Genomic DNA, 25,287 nt, shown 5'->3' on the forward strand with positions numbered 1-25,287 from the left:
AAATTAACGTACAATTAATTTTCTTCTCAATATCAATGTACATTACACGTATGCATTTACTAGTTTTCAAAAGTGGCAACGCAGCATATAAAATCAGCAAGGAGAGGAGCCCATCAATCCTACTGGTTAGCTCCGTCCAAGTCCAGAAAGAATTTGTGCCCTCCCTGCCTGAAAGAACAGCCCAACAGATCATTCAACGATGAGTTAAATATGTTGGAGGTGCCTCAACTTGTCCTGCGCGGTCAATTTATAGTGCCTAAAGTTGCAAAATGCATAAAACGGGTGCTCGAACTTGTCCGGCCGTGCAAATATGGTGCCTCCATTCGTATCCAGACGTACGTCCAGCCCATGTGGCGTGCCAATGTGGCGGTGGCCCAACTGTTAGTGGCTGGGAGCAGGGAAGTCGCTAGGTGGCCCAGACATGAGGATTTAAAAAAACTCTCAAATTTCACTTAATCACATGGGAAAGCCCCACAAATTTATGGATTATGTTGCACGCATAGGGGCTCCACCAGGCCATTCTGTGTTAGTAGATATAGACTAAGTCGAACTTTATATATTGCATTGTTATGCAAAATGTAATTTTGGAGCACCGGCACATTGTGCCCATTTTTTCGAAGGTCAAAGAAACAGATTTTTACAGCTAAAAAACAGATTTTCGAAGTTAAAAGACAAGTACTACAAGACGGCGGTTCGACCCGCAATGTTGTATGGCGTTGAGTGTTGGCCGACTAAAAGGCGACATGTTCAACAGTTAGGTGTGGCGGAGATGCGTATGTTGAGATGGATGTGTGGCCACACGAGGAATGATCGAGTCTGAAATGATGATATACGAGGTAGAGTTAGGGTAACACCAATTGAAGAGAAGCTTGTCCAACATTGTCTGAGATGGTTTGGTCGTATTCATCGCAGGCCTCCAGAAGCTCTAGTGCATAGCGGACGGCTAAAACGTACGGAGAATGTCAAAAGAGGTCGGGGTAGACCGAAATCTACATGGGAGGAGTCCGCTAAAGAGACCTGAAGGATTGGAATATCACCAAAGAACTAGCTATGGACAGGGGTGCGTGAAAGAATGCTATCCATGTGCCAGAGCCATGAGTTGGTCGCGGATCTTATGGGTTTCACATCTAGCCTACCCCAACTTGTCTGGGACTAAAAGGCTTTGTTGTTGTACATTTTTTTATACATCAGGAACATTTTTTTATACACATGAAAAAAATACACGATTAATTTTCTTTAAAAAATATTTTTTCTGTCTACTTTTGTTCTTACATGTCGTACACTTTATGTACATATGTTTAAGTTTTTAAAATACATGATTTACATATAACAAATAACGTCGCATACATGTTTTTTAAATGTGTGAATCTTTTTTTAAAGCTTATAAATCAATACGTGTTTCTAAATATGCGTATTTGGCATATTTTAGGAAAATATAAATGGAAGTAAAAAAGAAAGAAGAATGAACGAATAAAAATAGAGAACAAAACGAACTAACCTGGAAGTTACTTGGGCCGGCTCCATTCGTAGCGAACCCTGACGCATGCATACGCTTGGTCGCGCACTAAGCGGCATATAGTTGCACCTTGTAAATTAATGCGAGAGCTATGTCTTGCTTATAGTGAGACGATAGTTGCTCTCGCCTGAAGGGATTTCGCTATTGCGTTTGAATCGGACCGTACCATTTTCTTCTCCTCTCTCGCTCGCTCGGATCGATCGATCAGCTGCTACTCCCTAACTCCTTCACCGGTTCGGAGAAGTTTTATTGTGTTTTTTCTTTTCCTTTTCCCATTTCTTTTGTTTTTCTTTACGGGTTTCTTTGGGTTTTCTATTTTCATTGTTTTTCATTGTTTTTTTACACGGTTCTTACAGGTTTCTTTGCGTGTACATGATTATCTTTGTTTTTTTGTTTTATTCTTTCTTCGTAGATTTTCATCATTTATTTCTTGGGTTTCACTGGTCTTTTCTTTTCTTTCTACTTTTCCCAATTTTTTTGTTTCTTTATTGTTTTCCTATGGTTTTCTTTGTTTCTGAGGCGTTTCTTTTGTTTCTTTCTTCTGTTTTTTTTCACTGCTCTTCTTCGTTTCTTTTTTTTGACAAATGTCTACATTTTGTATACACACCCGTACATATTACGTGTATATCAGGAAGATTTTGTTTGTACATGTTTAACATTTTATAAATACATGATTACCATTTGTTTTCAAATTTATGTTGATGATTATTTGTGTCATACACTTTAAACATATTTTATATATATCAGGAATATTTTTTAATATATGTTCAACATTTTCGAAGTATATTATTTAAATAAATTATACACTATCAACATTTGAAAAAATACGTTCATTTTTTACAAATATATTCTAATTTTCATATATATGAAGAACATTTTTTTTGGTACACGTTTATCAATTTTGAAATAGATGATTAACAGATTTTCAATTTATGTTTGATGACTATTTTTTTATACACTTTGTACATATTTTGTATATATCAGGAACAGTTATTTACTCACGGGTGATTTTTTTTGCAATATAATGTTTACATTTATTTGATACTCGGTCGACATTTTTGAAAATCTATGTTTTTATGTTCATTTGTAAGACACGTTATACATTTTTGGTATACATCAAAAACATTTTTTATACATGTTTGACATATTTTAAATAGATAATTAAATTATTTCTCAAATGCTTGATTAACATTTTTTTAAATACCTGATCAACTTTTTTCATACACATTATTTGTTTTTGTATATATTTTTCGTATACATGATAAACATTTATTTATACACATTTAACATTTGTCAAATACTAGATTAACATTTTACGAATGTTTTATATAGAGTGGTTTTTTGTAATATATATATTTTGATTTTTTGGGAGTATAAAAAATATACGGAAAACGTGAAATAAAAACTAAAAAAAGAGGTTGTGGCCTCCCGCGTGCTGGCCCGGCTCATCTGACGCTCCCCTTTACGCGTGGGTTTCCTACGTCTCGCTTTAAGCGAGACATAAGGGCGCCCTTAAATCGAGCCAGTGTGAGAGGGTGGGGATGTGTCTTGCTTTTCGTTTCCTCTTTGGTGCTTAACAGCCAAATGGCAGTCTCTGTGTAGCGAGCGCCCAAGGAGGAAGTGTCGCTCTTTTAGATGGTTCATCACATCTAAGACTTGTCTCTTTGCACCAGTTTTAGGAAGCTCCCAAAAGCTTTTGTATATTTTTTTATTTTACTTTGTTTTTGGAAGGTTTTAAAATTTTCTTTTACATATTTATTTTTTTCCATTTATTTCACATTTTTTAGAATTTTCAATTATGGGAACTTAAAAAAAATTGAATTCGTGAATGTTTTTTTAATTTGTAAACTTTTTTGAAATCGTGATTTTTATTTCAAGTCAAATTTATTATGAATCTGCTAAGTTTTTCAAAATCCATGAACATTTTTTAAATTCTTGAAAAAAATTTCAAGTACGCATTATTTTTCCCAATTCACGAACATCTTTAAAATTCTCAAAAAACATAAATTCATGAACTTTTTCAGAAAATGAACTCACTAACTGTTTTTGAATCTGTGAAGTTTCTTCAAATCCATGAACTTCTTTTAAAATATGTGGATTTTCTCAAATTCATGAGGATTTCATAAAATAAGCACATTATTATGAAATCAGCAAACATTTTTAAAATTCATGAACTTTTTTTGAATTAGTGAACATTTTTTTAGTTGATGGACATCTTCAAAAATTGGCCTTTTTGTTATAAGAACGGCAAACCACTGGTAGCAAAATACTAGTGGTCTCTCATTTAAACATGGACTCGGCCCTCTTTTGGTGCAACATATGCAAGATTGGTTTACAACAAGAAGTCTTTATCTATAAATTGAATATCTTCTCTCATTATATCATCTTTCTTGATATCCACTCATGGATTTTTTTAGCATGCCTCAGCTTAAATTCTTGAGTTGCAGAATGTCTCACCTTCAAATGTATTATAGATCTGTAATGTAAATAAATTATATTTGAAAGTCCTAACTATAAAAATGAATGTCTTGGTGATTCACTTGGGGAATCCTTCCCCACAAAGGAGGGCTTGGTGATCTACGATGGGATCCTTCTCCACATGGAGGTCTTGCTCCTCAAAGAGGATATACAAGGAGCAAAGCTCTCTTCTAGTTCATCTAATATGCTTTGCTAACCCTAACACATGAGAGAGGTACAAAATATTTAGGTGGCTTGAGGTAAGGGACGAGATGAGGGTTACAAGAGTCATTTCTCAGTGTTGCACGCAGGCAAAGCCCGTGGGCACAGGGGTTCCGAGGGCACGATACAAGGACCGTGTGCACAGGGTGGTCAGTAGCTTCAGCGGAGGCCCATGGGCACGGGGGTTCTGGAGCCCGTGGGCAAGAGGTGTCTAGAAATTTTCTGGATAGCCCATGCACACGGGGTGTGATGGCCCGTGCGCACAGGGTTCCCTGGGAGCCGCTCCAAGTCTTCATCTGCCACCTTCCGTGCATTCCCATGCTCATCGATGTACCTAATGACACAGAGTCTCCTTGTGAGGTACTCCATCCGTTCCTTTATATAAGGTGCATTTGTTTTTTCAAAAGTCAAATGAGGCCATGTTTGACTAAGTTTTTAGTAAATATCCAGAATAGAAAATTACACCATTTGATCCATCATGAAAAGTAGTTTCATATTTTATCTATTTGGTATTGCAGATGTTGTTAGTTTATTCTATAATTTTGGTCAAACGTTCAAATGGTTGACTTTCACAAAAAACAATACACCTTATATTCTGGAACGGAGGGACTGGTAGCTAAGTCTCATCTAAATGCGTAGGGAGTTCGACGAGGAGTGAGTTCACCTCACTTTCTATGGCACGCGCGCGAGCTCTTATCAATGGTCCACTTGCGTTGTAGGTGTCGACGCTGAATCCATGGTGATGTCCATGGGGTGCTCCGCACCACCTTGTGTAGTGTTTGGACGCCGTTGCCGCCTTCGAGGTCCTTCACTCCACTACCGGCTGCAAGCAGCAAGCCAGATGACGCAAGATGATGCTAAAGCGATACGACGGTTGGGAGCTGTAGCTCGATGTGCACGGGGGTGTGGACCTGGCTTCGATCTGACCTTTATTTTGTTCTGCTAGCGCTGGTCTAGTGCTAACACATACACGATCTGGTGGTACAGCCGTGCCTAGGGGCTCGATTCTTTGATGGGTGCTATGTGGTGGATGTCGGGGTGGTGGCTCCATGGGGGGTGGATCCATGAGGTGGTTGCAACGCGGCCAGATCTGCGCCAGCTTGCGTTCATGTGAGATCACTCCCTCCCATCGACGGGATTGAAGTTGATGCGACACTGGCTCGAAGCAACGCGACATGTAGGACGACGATCCTCAACCTGCATCTGATGTCGTCTCTAATGGTCTAGGTGGGTTTGGTGCTCTCCCAGTGCCAGGATCCAGTGAGCGAGGCATCATCCACTGGTAGCGAGGTTGTTGGCAGTGATGAGTTTGATGAAAAGTTTGCATATACTTCAGGTGAAAACCCATAATCTTCTTCATCTAGATCAGGCAATGTAATGTCGACGTGCGAGCGTCGTGCCCTTGTTAAGATGTTGACTCAATGCTTGGCCTCGGGAATGAAAATCCCATGTTCGATCTTCGGTTGGACTCGTCAACCTCTGTGCTCATATAATGATCCCTTCTCGAAGGCTTTGTCTAGGAGTACCTTATTAAAAGAATTTATTTTAATTCGGTCATGTGTCATAGGATTGTGGTAGGAGTGTGAAGATCCTATCGCAAGGCAAATCCATGCTGGACGGCCTCGAGTTTTTGTTTTTGTTTTGTAAGCCTTTTGTTTGTGCGGCATCAATGCTAGACTTTGCTTGTCATCGCTAACTATTCAATAAAAATGTATCTGTGGCTTGCAAGGCATGCATACACGTGTAGGATTGAGACGCGTGTGTCCGGTCTGTGAAATGTGGAAGATGATACGTAGCGCTGCCAAAGCAGGGAACACCAATGTATCAATGGCAAGGGAATGGAAGCGTGCAGCATGGCAGGGGAACCAATGTCCAGCAACCCAACTTATGGATGTGCCCGAGGATCAAATAAAAAGAAAAACTTATGGATGTGCAGAGGAGGAGAGGCAGTTGGGTACGAAAATGCATGATGCATTGCTCACCCACTCCTCTGAATGTCTGTTCCTTAAATCTGCCATGGCTAAGGGTACACAGCAGAAAGGAAGGCTCCTCCTTTCCTTTCCATATGAGCATGACGTGACACTTCAATGCCATGCTAACATCAGGTCCACAAACAAGCTGCTCACAGACACCCATCTGATTTTGTTTTCCCGTTGTTGCTCCATGATTGAAGAATATTCAGGACCATGGCATGGCCGCATGGCATTGCTTGCATTGATGCACTGCCTTGGCCCCACTCAATCAGCTTACAAATCTTTTTTTCGCGAATGCACGAAGCTTGCCTATCTTTTCAGTGATAGAAGAAAATAGAATGAGTAGAATAGAGAGTACAATACATGACATGGACCCAGGATGCATGAGCATGAAATCTGGAGTAGAGAGATAAGGGATGATCAGCCCGAACAAAAGGAAGACACAACTAAACCCATCAAATCTAGAACTAGAAAGGCAGACCGAACCAACAAGACGTCGAACATCTCTAAGTCCAACGCCGGGGACGCCGCGAGCGAGCAAGACAGCGTCTTCAAGAAGGGGAACGACGTCATGACGCCATCGCCATCTGAACCAAAGAACTATACCTAGGGTTTTCCTAGATGCTCGAAGAGGGGACACGGATAAGGGCCATGGCAGCGCCTCCAAGAAGGAAAACGACACCCCGCGAGTGTCGGGAAGCCGAGCAAGGATTTCGCCTGACTTGAGTCCGAGCAATCCCATAACCGCCAGATCAAATTCCGAAGATGAGGAAGCCAGCCCGACACGAGCTTTGCATCTGACATGGCGTGTAGGTGGACGGGGTCGGGAAGACAGCGGGGTAGAGAGCTGCCCGGAGGGTCGGACGTCGATTGACGCCGCCGGCAAGCCAGAAACCGAACGCAGTGATGAGCCGTCGGAGACGGAGCCACCAAAACACCGACAAGCCGAAGCTGGAGGGTACGCAACAATTGGAGCGCCGGGGCCGCAACCGCACCAGGAGAGACGCCGGCAAGCCATGGACTATGGAGGACGCAGATCCGTGGCCGCGGGGACTGGAACGGTGCCGGCAAGGATCCACCATAGAGCTTACACGTCACCACCATCAAAGTTGTTACCGCTGTCAGTGACACTTTGCTCAATCGAGAATCAAGCAGCAACTGCATGAGCTTCCTAGTTTGTTTTTAGATCAATACTACTCCAATAGCTTCGTTGTTTGCTTTCCCCCAAGAGGTGAGAAAATGATCGGGCCAAAGCAAGCAGCCGCATTGCATTTCCTGCAAAGGATTTAGCACGCCCAACAACCACGCCCTGACTGCCATCATCACTCCCTCAACGTGTTCCAGCCTTAACTTTCTGAAAACCCAGCAATGGCTAAAGCGAGCGGTGTCTTTCCAAGCTGACCTCCTCGCCAGTAGCCAGTAGGACCTCAACCACACAAGAGAACAAGAAGCTGCAGCAGCAGCAGCAGCAGGGTAGGGCTGGCCGGCTGGATGGATGGCTTTCTTTCTGCTCTGTTGTGTTGTGTGAAAAAGGACCACTCATGGGGACAAGAAAAAGATGAGATAGGGAGATGGAGAAGATTAGCAGTAGTAGTAGGAGAGATGAGAGACCCATCAACTGTCATTCATAGCAATCGGCAGAGGCAACATATCACTCTCTCTACTGATCTGATCTCGAGCCCTCTCCATAAAGAGCAGTGGCCATTTTTTATCATGACATGTTGAAGGCGGTGTATTGCTTTAAGATTTGGCAGATAACCCCACAGTCAGAGTTAACCGAGCAATTGTTGGGATCCGTGCTGATGAGGGCGACGGGGCGGGCGAAAGAGCGGACGCCCGTGCGCGAGGCCGCGACGGCGCCGGCCGCTGCCGGTGATCAACGGCGCGTTGGCGGGCGGTTTTGGGCGCTAGCCGATTCCGACGACGACGACGCGGACGACGATGGGGATGCGTCCTCGGCGGAGTCGCCGCCCTCACCGACACCTTCGGATCTTATTTGTGAATTTTTTCACTCATGTTATAACGAGGATGAAGTAGCAACGACGATTGATCGAGTACTCCCATCAGACGATCCGGCGCGCATCGGTCTTCACGCGGGCGAGAGGAACGAGATGATCCGACGGGTTGTTCATCGGAGGACGGCGGCGTCGGCGCTCAGACCTTGGAAGGGTCCCTTACCTAAGGTGAGTCTTCCGAATCTTACGCTTTTCGATTTGATTAGACCGGAGTCGTGGATTACTGTAAAGAAGAGGAAGCACGCGAGGCGGATCGACCATCGACAGGCACCGGCGGCCCCTGTGTTGGCCGTGCCGGCGACCGGGATATCAGAGATGAGATCGATGCGTTTGAAACGCTTACTGAGCTGCGCTGGGCCGGCTCGGAAGGAGCCGGGGCCACGAGGAGATGGGCCAGGGTCAGATGGGTATGAGGCCCATGCTATACCGGACCAGACTCCTGCCCGTATTGATTTCGCATGCACGTACGCAGACGATCGAACTGCTTTTCCTCGAGCGCCGTCTCCTGCTCGTTTTAGGGTTCATAGGCGCGGCACCCGTGGATTCCCGGCGTGTGGTGATCGTCGGGCAAGGAGGATCCGGCCACTCCTGGGCATGGCCGGACGCGGTTCTGCGGCGCAGCCGCCTCCCAAGAAGATGGCCTCCTCTGCTCCTGCTGGACGGGGCGGGGCGGCTCCGCCGGCGGCGGCGGGCGCTGGGCGTGGAGGCCTTGCGCCGCTTGGCCAGAGGCCGCCGGCGGGCGGGGGTGTGCCGCTGGGTAACCCGGGCCGTGGCAGCAGCCACTTGGCCGTGCGGCCGCCGGGGCAACTGCCCGTGCAAACGCCGGCTGGTAGGGGCGGGCTGAGGCCTCCGGCGCCGGGTGCGGTGCCCGCCGCTTAGCCGGCTGCGAGTCGTGGTGGACCTCGGCCCCTTGCGCCGGCCGGTGTGGATGCTGCTGGCCGGAGCGGTGCTGCTCCTGGGGGTGCGCCGACGCCTACGGGCGGTCAGCCTCGGGCAGCGCCTTCGCCTCACGTCGCGAGGCCAGTTCAGAACCGGTCGGGACAGACGCAGAATAGGCAGAATTCTATCGCTAATGAGTCGCATGCTCCGCCCTGAGGCCAGTGGGGAGACGATGGTTATGATGCGTATGGAGATGGACAACATCGTGGTTCCTCTTCCACGGGAGGAGGTCGTGGTTACACCTGGCTGAGTGACGGGTCTACTGAGAGACCATTCCTCGGTCCTCCAGGTGGATTTGTAGAAGGAGCCTCAGGTCCGGACAACCGCCAGAGAGGTGGCTACCGCGGACATCGTGGTGGTCGGGGTGGTGGCCGTGGGAGGTATCACCGACAACCTCCGCCCCCGGCTGTTGTTGACCATGCGGCGACAGTAGTGGAGACCGATCACGCTCAGTCTACGGATCTCACTACCCAGGCGATGGATGTGGTGACGGCCCTGGCCAATGTTGAGGTTCCTGCGTCTGGGACGGTGGCTGAGGTTGCTGACAGGTCTGATACTGAGAGGGCGGCCAAATGGGCGCGTAAGAAAGAAAGGATGCTTTGCTACCGTTGTGGTGAGAAGGGCCACTTCATTGCTGAGTGCGTGGCGGAGCTGTGTGAGTCGTGTGGCAAGCCAGCACATGCATCGGGGGATTGCCCGTTTTTGCGTGACCAGGCTCCGGCTCTGACAATGTATGGAGTATATTGTGCGGAGCTGATGTTCTTTGAGTCCCCGGCGGCGAGAGAGATTCCGGAGGAGACACAGAGCTTGACCACCGGGATTGTGAAAGCGACCCAGGGTGAGGTAACTGAGGCTCAGATTGTGCGGAGGCTTCAGGAGCCGGCACCGGGTGATTTCCAATGGGAGTTGGTTAGTCTCGAGGACAATGTCTTCAGGGTGGATTTCCCCACTGTGGATGATTTGCAGAGACTGCTGAGCTTCGGTCTGTGTAGAGTTCCTGGCACTAAGTGCATCCTGGAGTTTCACGAGTGGAAGAAGGTGGAGCCTAAGGGCAAACCACTTACGCGGGTCTGGTTGAGGTTTTTGGGGGCCCCCTCCAAACCGTTGCAGGATGTTCGTGTTGTGGCCAACATGGGTATTATGGTTGGGAAAACGGAAAAGTAGATATGGCCTTTACCCGAGCTAATGGAGTGGCCCGGCTTCTAGTAAGCGTTCTGGACACTGAGTTTGTACCTGATAAGGTCAACTGGACTTATAGGGGAGAGGTTTTCCCGCTCGAGATTGAGTTTGAGGACACTGATCTGTTTGCTGAGGCCATTAATGGGAATGATGTGGATATGCACGAGGGGGACGACAGTGCGGGAGCCAGGGGGCACCGACTGGTGAGTCGACGAGGGAGGGGTCTAACGGTTCTGGCCCTGATGCTCAGTTGCCCGGGGTTGGGTCCGGGGTCGAGCCGGCACCTTCACCATCGGTGCCTATGACTTCGCTGAGGTTTGGGTCCTTCGAGCCAGCCTCTGCCCCTCCCAGACTTTGGAGCGACAGGGTGGTTTCTGATGATGTGTTTGAGCATACGCTCCCTTTGTTGGAGTTCGAGGGAGCTGGCGAGTCCTTGGCTGGACTTTTGGTGACGGCATCGTCGCCGAGGACTTTGGTTGGAGTTGGGGACGTTGAGCCTGTGGTTGCTTCTACTCCCCTTGCTTCACCTGTGGTCGAGGTTCCGGAGATGATGTCTATGCCCGAGTTGGGGCTTGGGGGAGGGGAGTCGGGGCAGGTGGCCTCGACAACTCCCATCCCTTTTTCGTCGCCGGTGATGCCCGTCTTGGAGGCGTCGGCAGGTGCTGCGCGAGGTGGTCCGAGGCAGGTGGCCTCGGCTATCTCATCCCCGGTGACGGCGACGGCGTCCGCGCCTCCAGTGGCGCTGGGGGGGGGGAGGGGAGGGTTCGGGGTAGGTGGCCCTGGCTCCTCCTTCTTCTGCGGCGGTCAGGAGGACCGCCTCTCCGACGACGCCGGCGCGCTACTCGGCGCCGAGGGGTGGGGCGGGAGGAGGGCTTGGGCAGGCGGCCCACGCCCCTCTATCTCCCGACTCGCCCGCGGCTCAGGGCCTCAGTGTGAGCCACTTCTCCGTGGGGCATGGGAGCCCCCAGCCGCCTACTCCAGTGGCCTCGGTTGACCCTTTGAGGGATTCAGCGCGAGGCTTTACTAGGGAGGAGGTCGTTGCTTTCGGCGGGATCCCTGACCCGGTCTCGGCGGGGAGACGGATGAGTGCTCGCATTCAGGACCTTCCGGAGGTTGATGATATGCAGCAGCGGTGCGCTATGAGGGCGGCCAAGCTTCATGATGCTGCGATCTCTACTGGTATGTCCGTCAACATATCTAATTCTTTATTGCATTTTTCTAATGAGGAGATTATAAATAATGCAAACCAATTAGGAGTTTCGCTAGGGGCTACGGATAGTGAGATTTCCAATTCGGTGAATGATCTTTTAGATTTGGAGGCGGAGCGTGCCTTAGAGACAATTCGTAATCTCGCAGCGGTAAAACCTATGAATGATGATGAGATTGATGCGTTAGGGGTCTGAGTGCTGGATAATCTGTGTGTGGATCTAGTACCATCCAACCATGAGTCTGAGGACGATGATGTGCCCCTCGATGATGCAGTTGTTAGTACCGTTGAACCCGGTTATGAGGACCGGGTAACTGAACCTAGTAAACCAAAGCGCAAGTGGAAGCGGAACATTTATCCCGATTCTGCAATTCGTAGGAGTGCTAGGATTCGAACCACCAAATTTTTTTATGATGATCTATGAAAGGAATCTTCTGGAATAGCAGAGGTCTGAAGGACTTGGCTAAAAGAAGGTTTCTGACTGAGGCATCTTTGGAGCATCGTTTAGATTTTATTGCTCTTTCAGAAACTGGTCGAGCTAACTTTGCGCCCCAGTTTCTTTCCTCTCTTGTGGGTGGTGTTGATTTCGATTGGCATTGTCTCCCCCCACGAGGAAGATCGGGTGGTATCTTGCTGGGTGTGAGATGCGACTCGCTTGAAGTCCAAAGTGTAGTGATGGGTGACTTCGCGGTTAAGTTTCGAGTCAGGTCTAAAGTAGATGGTTTCAACTGGGCTTTGGTGGCAGTTTATGGTGCCGCACAGCCCGAGCTTAAACCGGAGTTTCTGGCGGACCTTGTTCGGATCTGTGGGTCAGAGCAGCTCCCAAATTTAGTTGGGGGTGATTTCAATATCATTAGGAGGAGAGAGGAGAAAAACAATGATAACTTCGACGGCAGGTGGTCGTTTATGTTCAATACCATTATTGAAAGCTTGGATCTGAGGGAGATTGAGCTTTCTGGTAGAAAGTTTACCTGGGCTAATCCTTTGCCAAACCCGACTTATGAAAAGCTTGATCGAGTTCTCGCGAGCGTGGAGTGGGAACAGAAGTTCCCTCTTGTAACGGTTCAAGCTCTCTCGCGGGGCATATCCGATCACACTCCCCTATTCGTGGATTCTGGTGAGCCGAGCCACGTGGGGAACAAAAACACCTTTTCATTCGAGATGGCCTGGTTCAAACGGGAAGGATTCTTGGACCTGATTGCCAGGGAATGGGCTAAGGGTGCAGGAGGGAGGACTTCGGTCGAGCGCTGGCAGAATAAGATGAGGAATTTGAGAAGTTTCTTACGGGGTTGGGCTAAGCACCTTAGTGGGGTGTATAAGATTGAAAAGGAAAGGCTCCTTTCTCTTGTACAGGCCCTAGACATAAAGGACGAATCCACGATTTTGCTGCCAGCTGAGCTTCAGGTTAAATCTGAGGCAGAGAAGAGGTTGAAAGAACTTCTCCGTGAAGAAGAACTGAAGTGGGCGTTGCGGGCTAAGGTCCGCAGAGTGGTCCAAGGGGACGCGAATACTCAATTCTTCCACTTGATTGCTAATGGTAAGCACAGAAAGAAGAGGATTTTTCAACTTGAGCAAGATGAGGGAACTATTTTAGGACAGGACAACCTCAAAACCTATATAACTGAGTATTATAGGCAGTTGTTTGGACCGCCGGAGGACAACTGTGTGTCCCTCGACGAGTCCAGGACTGAGGATGTGCCTCAACTGTCGGCTATTGATAATGATATTCTGGTTGCCGCGTTCTCTGAGAAGGAGGTGTTTGATGCTATTGCACAGATGAAAAATAATAAGGCTCCTGGACCGGATGGTTTCCCGGTTGAGTTCTACAAAAAGTGCTGGCACATTATTAAGGGGGATTTGCTTCCTATGTTTCATGATCTTTTCTCTGGACAGCTTCACTTATTTCACTTGAACTTTGGAACTATCACACTGCTCCCTAAGAAAACGGATGCTGTGAGAATTGAGCAGTTCAGGCCGATCTGCCTTCTCAATGTTAGTTTCAAAATTTTCACCAAGGTCGGGACTAATAGGCTCACACAGATTGTGCATTCTGTGGTGCAACAATCCCAAACTGCTTTCATGCCGGACAGAAACATCTTTGAAGGGGTGGTCGTCCTTCATGAAACGCTCCATGAAATCCATTCAAAAAAATTAGATGGAGTAATTTTTAAGGTGGATTTCGAGAAAGCGTACGATAAGGTCAAATGGTCATTCCTTCAACAGGCATTGCGTATGAAAGGTTTTGATGAAGCCTGGCGCCGCCAGGTTGAATCATTTACGCAAAAAGGTAGTGTGGGAACTAAAGTGAATGACGATATTGGTCGTTACTTCCAGACACATAAAGGCCTAAGACAAGGAGATCCGATGTCCCCTATACTGTTTAACATTGTGGTTGATATGTTAGCAATTTTGATAGGAAGGGCTAAGGAGAATGGTCAAGTAGGTGGCTTGGTACCTCATCTTGTTGATGGAGGTGTATCCATCCTGCAGTACGTTGATGATACAATCATCTTTATGGAGCATGACTTGGCCAAGGGAGAAATATGAAGCTGGTGTTATGCCTTTTCGAACAATTGACCGGGTTAAAGATTAACTTTCATAAGAGCGAGTTGTTCTGCTTTGATAGAGCCAAGGATGAACAGGACGCTTATAGGCAATTGTTCGGGTGCGAGTTGGGGGAGTTACCTTTCTCTTACTTAGGTATCCCGATCCACCATCGAAGGCTGGCGAACAAAGAATGGAAGTGCGTCGAAGACCGATTTGAGAAAAAGCTGAGTTGCTGGAAGGGCAAGCTAATGTCATACGATGGCCGATTAATTCTGATAAATTCGGTTCTCACGAGTATGCCTATGTTTCTCTTATCGTTCTTTGAAGTCCCAGTTGGTGTCAGGAAAAGACTGGACTTCTATCGACCGCGTTTCTTTTGGCAGGGTGATGACTTAAAAAGAAAGTACCGGCTAGCTAAATGGGATATCATCTGTAGACCGAAAGACCAAGGGGGTCTCGGGATCGAGAATCTTGAAGTTATGAACAGATGTCTTCTTAGTAAGTGGCTGTGGAAACTGTCTTCTGAGACTGATGCCACGTGGGCGCAAATCCTTCGTAGCAAGTACCTCCACACAAAAACTTTGTCCCAGGTTACAGTCAGGCTGACCGACTCGCCTTTCTGGAGAGGACTGATGAAAGTCAAACAGTCCTTTTTTAATAGGACAAAGTTCATTATTGGCAACGGTGCTACTACACGTTTCTGGGAGGATACTTGGCTAGGAGAGACACCCTTGGCCATTCAATATCCGTCTTTATATCGTATTGTTCAACGACGTGAGGTGTTCGTTGCAACGGTATTTCAATCTATCCCCCTTAATATTTAGTTCAGACGGTCGCTAGCGGGCAATCGTTGGGAAGCTTGGCTTCGTCTAGTTAGGAGACTGATGGAGGTTCAGCTTTCTCAACAACCCGATGCATTACGCTGGAAGCTGGCTAGGTCTGGAGTATTGACAGTTAAATCAATGTATATTGATGTTATTAATTCGTCCTCCATTCCTACCTCTAAGCATGTTTGGGATGTTAAAGTGCCTTTGAAAATAAAAGTGTTTATGTGGTTTGTCCATAAACAAGTTATTTTAACCAAGGACAACTTGATAAAGCGTAATTGGACAGGACCTACTAGGTGTAGTTTCTGTGATCGGGATGAGACGATTAAACACCTCTTTTTTGATTGCCCGTTAGCCAAAGTTCTATGGCGGACGGTCCACATTGCTTTTAAGATTACTCCACCAAATTCTGTCAATGCGCCATTTGGGACATGGCTTAATGGGATTGAGCCTGACTTAGCGAGACATATTCGTGTTGGAGTTTGCGCCTTGTTGTGGACTATCTGCAATTGCAGAAATGATTTGGTTTTTAACAGAATATCACGTATTCACTTTTTGCAAGTTATTTTCCGAGCCACGACACTGATCCGTTCGTGGTCGTTACTCACTCAGCCGGAGGCCAGGGAGCATTTGGTTACTGGATCTCTTCGCTGGGAGATGGTAGCTCGGGATATCTTCAACCGGTTTGGATGGCGGTCATGTAATAGGATAGGCAATTAGTTTACCTATCTATCTTTAGCTAGCCGGTTGTGGCATCTTTTCTTGGCTAGTTGGTGTTTCTAGCCCTTTTAGCTCTGTGTGAGCTTTCCTTTTTGTTTTGTCAGTTGGAGACTTTGGAACCTTGTTGAACCTGTTTATTTGGTTAACAAGATGGCCGTATGCATCACTCTGATGCAGAGGCCGGGAAGCCCCCCTTTTCGAAAAAAAGATAACCCCACAGTGGAAATGTGACCAGGAAGAAGCATTTAAGAGAGAGGGTACTCCTACTGGACTCTGCTACTCATGTGCAGTAAACACATTCTCAAATCGGACTATGCATCCCTCCACGGATCAATGGGGACCAGTCCACGGACATTGGCATGGAAGCTGGCCATCTAACCATAGCAGCAAATGCCTTAGTATCATTTCGAACGGAATTTTAGAAAAAATGGTGCCAATTTAAACAAACCAGGCGATTTTCATCCAAACTTGCATAAAGTCGGAAGATATTTCATCCGGTGAACTAATATCGGGAAAAAAATCTAAACTATCCTATACTTGTCGGTGACCTCGTACGTCATGTCGAGTTGGCCGGCGACAACTCCATCACCGTCATCATCGTCATTGGTCTACGGGAGGTAGTAGGGCGCGGGGTCACAACAGGGCTTCCCTATTGCTGCCTGGCGCTCGCGGATGATCTTGTCCGCTTGCTCCTGTGTCATGTGTAGTGCGGTTGTGGCCACCGCAAACGTGGACCGGTGGGCAGGACAGTGGGAGTTGGCCGCGGCGGCGATGGCGGTGCACTCGCGGAGAGACCACTCCTGGCCGTACTTGGCCATCTTATCATCGAGGCGACGGAGACGACGCTCGCTCGTCTACGTTGTGGTCTTTGACCGGTTCAGGGCTCAGGCCGTTGCCAGCTCCGGGTCCGCGAGGATGTGTGGTGGCGGGACGTTGGAGTCCGCGAACTCCGTCCGACACAAGGCGTTGCGCCTGTCCCGCCGCCTTTTCTCCCTATCCGCGTACTCATGCGTTGTAATGGCGCTCCGGGAGGACGAGCTGTTGTCGCCGCTAAGGTAGTGCGGAATGCAACAGCGTGGGGCAACCCGCCACCGGCGCAGCTAGGCGGCGGTGAGAGCCCCTCCTCTTTCACGCGACAGAGAGGCGGCGACAGGCGCTCCTGTTTGACGCGGCGGCAACCGTTCCTCCTTGATGCGGGTGAAAGTGAGGAGGGGATGTCTGCTCTGGCTTGACGGCGCAAAAAAGCGGCTCCGGTGGCATCGCCAGGCCATGGTCATGGAGGAGCGACCGACGGAGCATTAGCTCCATCCCCCCTTGTACTCGGCATCCGTCATCGCATACACCGCGTCCTGCGAGAGGACGAGCCTCTGTGTTGGCTGGTCCTCCTCGTCGCCAGAGCAGATGACGATCTCCTCCTTCGTTGAGGAACTGGCCATCGAGGATCAAGACGGCCCCGGAGTGCGAGGCGGCATCGCCACAATCTCCTGCTACCTGATCCAGACCAGCCTACCGGTGCCGCCGGGGCCTAAGACTTCCCCATCGCCAGACGCGTAGAGGAAGAGGGGAGCGGAGGAGGTGCAGGCCGATGATGAGTGAAGAGTATGTTGTGGACGATGCTGACGATGAGCTTAAATAGCCCCGGCCAGGCCAAGCGAATGGACGGTCAGCCTGCTTCAATGCGTCGCAGCGGCCGAAGTTGGTTCCTCGGGACGCTGCGTCCCCGTCGAAGCGACATCGCCCGAGAGGTCGCGTCGGTCAGCGCCGCTATCTCATCCGATCACATCGCGTGGCATCAATGTCAGACGTGGCATGCTTTGAGAAGCTCTTAGATTAACCAGCTTAGATGACATGAGACGAGAAGAAAAGGAAAAAGAATTACACACTGGGATTTGGTCGATGGGGATGGTGAGCTAGTGGAATGCGACACTGGGTCCAAGCTGACAATGCACAACCCCATTGGCTAAGATGTCGAGTTAGCGAAAAGCCAACGACCTGATATATGGAGTGAAAGGTGAAAACGATGTTAAAGTAAATCAGTACATACATATCCACTAGAGGCAAAGCAATAAGATATGAGGTGAGTGGCCACCATGAAAAGATTGCTTTGACTGATGCAGAATGGACATCTCAGTCAAAATGACAAAATGACACTGAGCTGGCCAAAATGGTACTAATAATGTTGATCACATGAAGCAAGGGTTACCATGAAAATAAGCTGATTGAGCATTAGTACCTACTCTACCACTGTTGTGGTGACAAGATCTACGTAGCAATTAGTGATCAGAATGTTTTCTTTTCCTTTTCGACCAAATTTGAGCAGCTAAGCAGACCAAGAAGCACAAGAACTATAGCTAATTGGCATCATAACTCCTACTCTAATTAAGTAAGAAGACGTAGCAGAAATTAACAACAACACTGGATTAAGCTCTAGCGTGCATGGGGCGCCATGCCGACGCGGTGAGCAGGGTGAGGTCCTTCCAGCCGAGCTTGAGGGCGCCGTTCTCCTCCACCAGCGTGTAGCCGTCGGAGGGGAACATGCCGAGGAGCAGCGCGGCCTGCGCGGCGGCGCTGCCGGCGAGCGAGGCGGCGCCGAAGCCGGAGCGGGCGAGGCTGTCGCGCCAGCAGCCGAACTTGACGTCCCCGGTGCGCGACGGCCCGCCCACGGCCAGCACGTTGCGGATCTCCCGCGACAGCAGCTGCTGCTCCACGACGTGCCGCTCCGGGCTGTCCTCGCCGTAGCTGGCGTCCAGCGAGTCGAACAGCGCCGAGTAGTAGTGGATCGCCTCCACGAACCGCGCCAGGAACGACCCCGTGTGCCGCAGGTCCTGCTCCACCATCGTCACCACCTTGGGCGCCAACCTTGATATAAGATCATCGGTAATCCACCATTCTCAGGATCAGTACAGCAATTCATGCTACATGGATTACTAGTAGCAGATGACAGTGATTTCCGTCGGCTAAATATAGAATCAGCATGAGTGGCACTTGGAACGAGAAAGTTGGGACCTTTTTAGGATGAAAAGTTGGTCATGATGATGAGAACCTTTTAGTGATCCACAAACCAAATGGAAGAGAAATCTTTCCAACTTCTTGGATCGCCAAAGTTGAAACCTTTCTAGAGTAATCCTAAAAGGCCAAGCCGGCGGTCATAATGACAAACTTTTAGCGCCCCAAATAGCAGTTTTTTTAGTAGTACTACTACTTCATCTCCTGACCTTAAACCAAATCAACGCATTGTCATTGCTGCTTGCTTGATGTGTACTGTGGTACAATGTCACGGTGTCACATTGGTGGGGTAAGGAAATGCAGGCTGGAAAGTAGGCATGATTCCATGGTAGACTTGACAATGGAAGCAGCATGGCGTAGAGTAGGAGTAGCACAGCACACAGAAACAAAGGTAGAGGTAGAGTACAGTGGAGTGCTCCTACAGTACCTCTTGATGAGACACAGCGTGTTGGAGTCGGAGCCGGTGACGTCGTAGAGGGAATGGTGCAGCCAGTGGACGGCGACGGCCTCGCGCCGCGTGACGCCCAGCTTCTCCGGGTCAAGATTCCCGGCCTTGTCCGCCACGGGGCAGAACTCGAAAGGCAGGCCCAGCGTGTCGGCGAAATCGGACAGCCGCTTCCCGGTGGCCTCCAGGGCGTCCATGGAGGCGCCCAGCCCGGTCAGCCTCACCCTCGGCGGGCCGCCGGGCCGGGACGCCAGGATGTGGAACAGCCCCGGCCACTGGAGCCCCTGCATGATGTCCAGGTCGATGATGTGCACGCGCTCCTCCCGCTCGAACGCCTCCTGGATCGCCTGGTTCGCCGTGAAGTGGGAGAACTTCACCAGCGGGCTGATGCCGTTGAACACCTGGAACGCCGCGGCGACGCGGCCGTTCACCAACCGGGACGCCGCCGGGGAGGCGTGGGGCAGCGGCGCGTACAGGCCCAGGCAGGAGCTGACGAGGCGGGCCGACACGGCCTCCGCGAAGTAGGCGGCCACGCGCTGCGTGGAGGTGCCGAAGGGGGTGGCCAGCTCCGCGATCTCCAGCAGCGCCGTCTGGGCCTCGTCCAGGTTGTCGGCGTTCACCGACTCCGCGCACTGCAGGAGCAGCGTCAGCAGGTGCAGCCCCTCCTCGTCGCGCTGCTTCCGCCGCTGCCCCTCCTTCCGCTCCTTGACCGCCGCGGAGGCGGCCGCCGCGGTTTCCTCCGCGGACGGTGGCTTGGGCGACTGCGGCGGGTTGTTGGGCTCCCGCTCCTCCTCGCGGCGCCGCTTGTCCGGGGGCGGGGGAGGGAGCGCCGCCATGGGCATTGGGGCGTTAGGGAGGAGAGCTTGCTGATGCTGATGCTGCTGCGGCGGGGCGGGGTCGGATGCGAGGAGGGACCGGAGGCGGAGCTCGAGGAGCGAGGCCAGCCCGGGGTTGCAGGGGTGGATGATCTCGCGGACGTTGTGGATGAGCTGCGCGACGGACACCCCGGCGCCGCTGCTCCCGATGATGTCCCGGATGATGCCGTCCACGAACGCCGTGGTGTTGGCCGCCTCGCCCGCCTGCGCCGGCGCGGCGGCTGCGGCGGCGACGTCCATGTGATCCACCTGCTGCTGCTGCTGGAGCTGGAACGGCGGAAGCAGCTGGGAGGGCAGCGCGGGCAGCTGCGCGGTCGCCGACGACAGGACGGGCGGTCCGGCGGTCATGTCCGACAGGTCGCCCGTGACGTGGCGCCGCGGCGGGGGCAGGTCCATGTCGGTGGCCGGGCGCTTGCGGACCATGGCGGCGGCGGCGGGTTCTTGCTCTTGGTGGTCTAGGAGGCGGAGGTGGAGGAGGAAGTCGGGAGGGCAGGGGAGCAGGTGGCAGTGGTGGGAGGAGGAGGAGGAGGAGGCGGTGGCATGTGAATAAGAGGAGCGGGGGGCGGAGGAGGAGGACGAGGGGAAGAGGAGGAGGGAGGAGGAGCCCATCTAGTAACGCCAAGGGGAAGCGGCCGGCGCGCGCATGGCGAGCGACCGGAGCGGGGCGGGGCGGGAGAGGTTGTGGATTCTACTGGGATGTTTATGTGCTTTGGCGCCGCGCGCGCGCTGGGCTGGCGGCTGTCGAGGCGAGCCGGGGCTGGGGTGGGGAGAGTGGAGTGGAGTAGTAAAGTGGAAGAAGCCGACGAGAGGGGAACAAGAGCGTGAGCACAACTGGTTAGGGAACATCGAGGATTCGAGGGCCAATTTATGGTTCATGACTCGTACTTCCTGCTGTGAGAGGAGAGGAGGATTTTGCCACTGGTCTCTGTGTTTTCGCTTTCTTTCTAGGTCTGTCTAAGACACGTCTAAATATGACACAGTTATGTTACATCTAAACTGATTTCCACTCTCTTTTGTGATTTTTTTGTCTTAGTTTTTTTGTTTTTTGTTGCTACATTATATATTTGTGGGAGTTTAGATGTGACATCCTTAAAAACATCTAGACGTGAATTAGACAAACTGTTTTTTTATCCTTTCACTTTTTGTTGTTGTGATTTGCTCCTGGCAATGCTTTCATCCACTGCTAATGATAATGTCCCAACACCATATGACAATGCAGGGGAGTACAATGTGTGGTACGACCAGTGCCTGCATCCTCCCTTCCGGTTTATTAGTTGGGTGGGGCTAGATCCCAGTCTTGACACAATATATAAAAAAGAAAAAAGAAAGAAAATTTATTTCTTTGTTAAGTCTCAGTCGACTGAGATTTAGCAATCCGGTTATTGCTTCCCTCATATTTTTGGTGAATTTTTCATCATAATAAATTCAACAAAGAAAATACAAATTATATATTGTAAAAATAGGACCCCCAATAACTCGGAAACGCCAGCTAGGGGCAGGATCGCTCAGAAGCCCCCTAGCACGACCCGCCAGCTAGCAGACCTTTTACTCCCAGCGTCATCCATACGCTAAAAAAACAGCCCAAAGAAAAAACACATGGCAAAAAATGCATATAAATTTTGACATGATGGCAAAAATAGTGTAAAAATTGACATGATGCACGCAAAAAAAAAATACTTGCTGCGATGCACGACAAGAGATTTTGCCAAGCATTACTAGAAAAAAATTGTACTTTGCGAAAGGCAGAAAAATTCCATGTCGATGAATGTAAAAAAAGTGTTTAGAAAAGAATTTACAAGGTATATTAAAAAAAAATCATGCTAAGTCCAATAAATTTGCCATGTTCCAAATAATAAAATTGCCATGGTGTAAAAAAACTACCATGCTCTAAATATAAAAATGTCATGCCCTGGAAAAAAGAAAAATTCCATCACTAAAATAATAATACTGCCATGTACTAAATAATAAAAAATTGCATGCTACATACACTAAAACTACCATGGTACAAACAAGAAAAAAAGTGCCATTCCAGCATAGTCATATAAACATGTCAAATTTTGTGGAAAAAAATCTTTTTAAAAAAAAGCAAAATGTGTTTTGGGAAAAACAGAAAAATGCCATGTCGACAAAATGTAATTTTTTTATAAAAAATTACCATGGTATATTAAAAAAATGACATGCTAAGTCTAATAAATTTTCCAAGTTCCACGATAATAAAATTTCCATGCTTTAAAAATAAAAAAACTGCCATGCTCTTAATATATAAAAATAGATGGCATGAATAAATGAAAAGGCCATCATAAAATAATAATAATGTCACATACTAAATAATAAAAATGACATACTACATACACTAAAACTACCATGATTCTAACAAAATAAAAAAAAGTGCAATTCTATCTTAGTCATATAAACATGGCAAATTTTGTGAAAAAAATCTTTTGAAAAAAGGAAAATTGTGTTTTGAGAAAAGTAGAAAAATGCCATATCGTCTAAATGAAAAGAGTATGTAAAAATTATAATGGTATATTAAAAAAAAAGTGGCAATTCTAGCTTAGTCATATAAACATGGCGAATTTTGTGAAAAAAAATCTTTTGAAAAAAAGCAAATTGTGTTTTGAGAAAAGTAGAAAAATGCCATATCGTCAAAATGTAAATAGTATGTAAAAAATTATAATGGTATATTAAGAAAAATACCATGCTAAGTCCAATAACTTTACCATGTTCCGTGATAACAAAATTGCCATGATGTAATATAATAAAATGCCATGCTCTAAACAATAAAACTACCATGGTGCAAATATAAAAAATATCATGGTCTGGAAAAAAGAAGAATGCCATCGTCAAATAATAATAATGCCATGTACTAAATAATAAAAATGTCAAGCTATAGACACTAAAACTGCCATGGTTCTAAAAAATAAAAAAATGCCATTCTAGCTTATTCATATAAACATGGCAATTTTTTTAAATGTTCTTTTGGAAATAAGCAAATCGTGTTATGAGAAAGGCAGAAAAATGCCATGTCAACAAAATGTAAAAAGTAAATGAAAATTACCAAGGTATATTAAGAAAATGTCTTTGCCAAGTCCAATAAATTTGCCATATTCCATGATAATAAAATTTCCATGGTGTATAAGTAATAAAAAATGCCATGCTCTAAACAATAAAACTGCCATGCTGTAAAACTAATAAATCTCATGCTCTTAAATATGCCATGGTCTAAAAATGCCACATTTAAATAATAAAAATGCCATATACTAAAATAATAAAAATGCCATGCTCTCACTAAAGCTACCATGGTTCTAATTAAATAAAATGTCATTGTCTAACAAAATAAAAAAAAGAGCCAAGCTAGCTTACTCATATAAGCATGCAAAAAAATTGAAAAATATTGCATGGTAAGTTCGATAAAATGTTGTGAATGGTCAACGCTATTGCCATGGTAGCCATATTGTAAATGCCATGGTCAACAGAATTGTCGTGTTAAGTCCAATAAAATTGCCATGTCAAGTATAATGCCATGATTTGAGAATTTGTATTCCAAAAAATGCCATGACACCAGTATCACTGCAAGTTCAAGGCATACCGAAAAGATCCAATAAAAGTAATTTTTGTGAAAAAAAATTGCCATGTCTACTTTTAAATATTTCCCTCGTATGAAAAAAGTAAAATGCCATGCTACCAACAAAAATTATGTTGGTGCAATAGTTTGCCTCCCTATGTTTTGAAGATTGTTGCCATAAAACAATAAGGGACTAATGTGTTTGCTAGTGCACACAGTAACAAGTCCTCGAAATCATGAGGAGTTTGATATAACTCCGAAGAATATGCCATGCATGGTAGCGAGCATTTTTCACGAAGCTTATGCTGTGAAGAGTGAACCCAAAAATTGCTGACACAAAGCAGTTTGTTTGGAGGCATCTGAAGGAAGTGACCGCAGCAGAAAGAAGTCGAAGAACTGAAGATGTAGAATTCTTTTCATTGTTATTCTTTCCTTTCATTAGTCATAGGACCACCATACTATTAAGAGGGGTATAGTGTTCGAAGCTTTGGTTCTCTGATGCTAAACTAAATCCTATGAAAGTTGTGAGAGAAGCCTCTTTGTGCCCCGAGCAAATACTTGCTAGCAGGAGACTGTGATCTTCTTCGATGCGAGAGAATTGACTCTGACCGAAGAGTTAGCATTATTTGATCCTCAAGTAATGTTACCGTTGCTTTCAAGTCCGACCGTTGCAAACGTGTCAGTTGGCCATTGGCTGGACCGCTTGCCCAAAATGGTCATTTCCCACTAGGGAAGGTCATGGTTATAAATAGCCACTCCACACCGGCTTTGTCCGGCGGATGCTCCATTTGATCCTGAGAAGATTGTTGAGCAACCCCCTCTCCAGAGTGATTTGAGTTTAAAATCCACTGAGAGAAAAACCCTAGAGCCAAAGAATTAGATAGTGGTTTAGCATCACTCGAATCTAAGTCCAGTACGATCCACCTATAACGCTTGAGAGCTGCAAATTCTCTAGACGGTTAGGTGTCAATTTCTTCAGAGACCAAGAGTGATTGTGGTTCTCAAAGAAGAAGTTTTTAAAGGTTTGGAGATCACCTCAAGTATCTACCACGAGTAATCGGCATTGGTTGACGAACCAATTGTCGAGGAGAATAGGGTGAAGAGAGTTTATCTTCTGTGTTAAATCACAACCCCCCAACCAGATGTAGTCCTTGTGCAGAAGGACGAACTGGTCTATCAAATTCTCTGCCGTCATCGAGCATCATTGGTTATTTCTTCGCACCATATCATTTGAGTCGCTTTGCCTGACTGAATACAACCATGTGATTTTCTTCTGTGATTGCATCTAGTTTGGTTTGGTAGTTTATTTTCACTCACTGATATTAGTTATCGTTCATTTTGCTGCTGGGTTCTGAGATTTTTGAAGTTTCCGAAAGAAATTTTAAAACTCCCATTCACCTCCCCTCTGGTAGCATACTTCGTTCCTATAATTGGTATCAGAGCAATGTACTCCTTGTCTCTGCTCATTTTGGTCTAACAATCTTGGAGTTTAAGTATGTCTTCAATGAGTTGCAAGTCGCACCTCAAGATCCCCATCTTCGATGGGACAGACTACCCCTTCTGGAAGGAGAAGATGAAGATCCGTCTCTGAGCAATTGACGATGAGATGTGGAATGTGGTGTAGAATGGTTTCACCATGGAAATACCTCAAGTCCCCTCTGAACACGAGAATAAACTTATTCAGATGGATGCTCAGGCCAAAGATGAAATTGGTGGTCATCTCTCTTGCGCTCAGTTCCTTCGGTATCGCCAATGTGAAACTACGAAGGACTTGTGGGACATCCTCAAGAAGAT

At 47.6% G+C, this 25,287-nt stretch overlaps 2 protein-coding genes across 2 annotated transcripts; one reads left to right on the forward strand and one right to left on the reverse strand.

The window, feature by feature from the left end:
* Positions 1-12,183: 12,183 nt before the first annotated feature.
* On the forward strand, positions 12,184-13,448 carry LOC141022739 (uncharacterized). The gene is made up of 2 exons (XM_073498998.1): positions 12,184-13,315; positions 13,402-13,448. The coding sequence occupies exons 1-2, from the start codon at positions 12,184-12,186 to the stop codon at positions 13,446-13,448; spliced, it is 1,179 nt and encodes a 392-aa protein (XP_073355099.1).
* Positions 13,449-17,801: 4,353 nt separating this feature from the next.
* LOC109772025 (protein SCARECROW) lies at positions 17,802-20,912 on the reverse strand. The gene is made up of 2 exons (XM_020330717.4): positions 19,036-20,912; positions 17,802-18,461 (listed from the first exon to the last, which is right to left on the reverse strand). The coding sequence occupies exons 1-2, from the start codon at positions 20,535-20,537 to the stop codon at positions 18,023-18,025; spliced, it is 1,941 nt and encodes a 646-aa protein (XP_020186306.4). The 5' UTR covers positions 20,538-20,912; the 3' UTR covers positions 17,802-18,022.
* Positions 20,913-25,287: the final 4,375 nt, after the last annotated feature.

The sequence above is a fragment of the Aegilops tauschii genome, chromosome 5 (assembly GCF_002575655.3).
Source record: "Aegilops tauschii subsp. strangulata cultivar AL8/78 chromosome 5, Aet v6.0, whole genome shotgun sequence".
Classification (NCBI taxonomy): domain Eukaryota; kingdom Viridiplantae; phylum Streptophyta; class Magnoliopsida; order Poales; family Poaceae; genus Aegilops; species Aegilops tauschii.

What these genes read in the sequence shown, in the direction of transcription:
- LOC141022739 (XM_073498998.1), top strand. Translation starts at nt 12,184, where the DNA reads ATGGGTGACTTCGCGGTTAAGTTTCGAGTCAGGTCTAAAGTAGATGGT. An exon ending in TAAGGCTCCTGGACCGGATG is followed by an intron (nt 13,316 to 13,401) that starts GTTTCCCGGTTG and finishes TTCTCTGGACAG; the next exon opens with CTTCACTTATTTCACTTGAA.
- LOC109772025 (XM_020330717.4), bottom strand. Translation starts at nt 20,537, where the DNA reads ATGGGCTCCTCCTCCCTCCTCCTCTTCCCCTCGTCCTCCTCCTCCGCC. An exon ending in ACGCTGTGTCTCATCAAGAG is followed by an intron (nt 18,462 to 19,035) that starts GTACTGTAGGAG and finishes TCTTATATCAAG; the next exon opens with GTTGGCGCCCAAGGTGGTGA.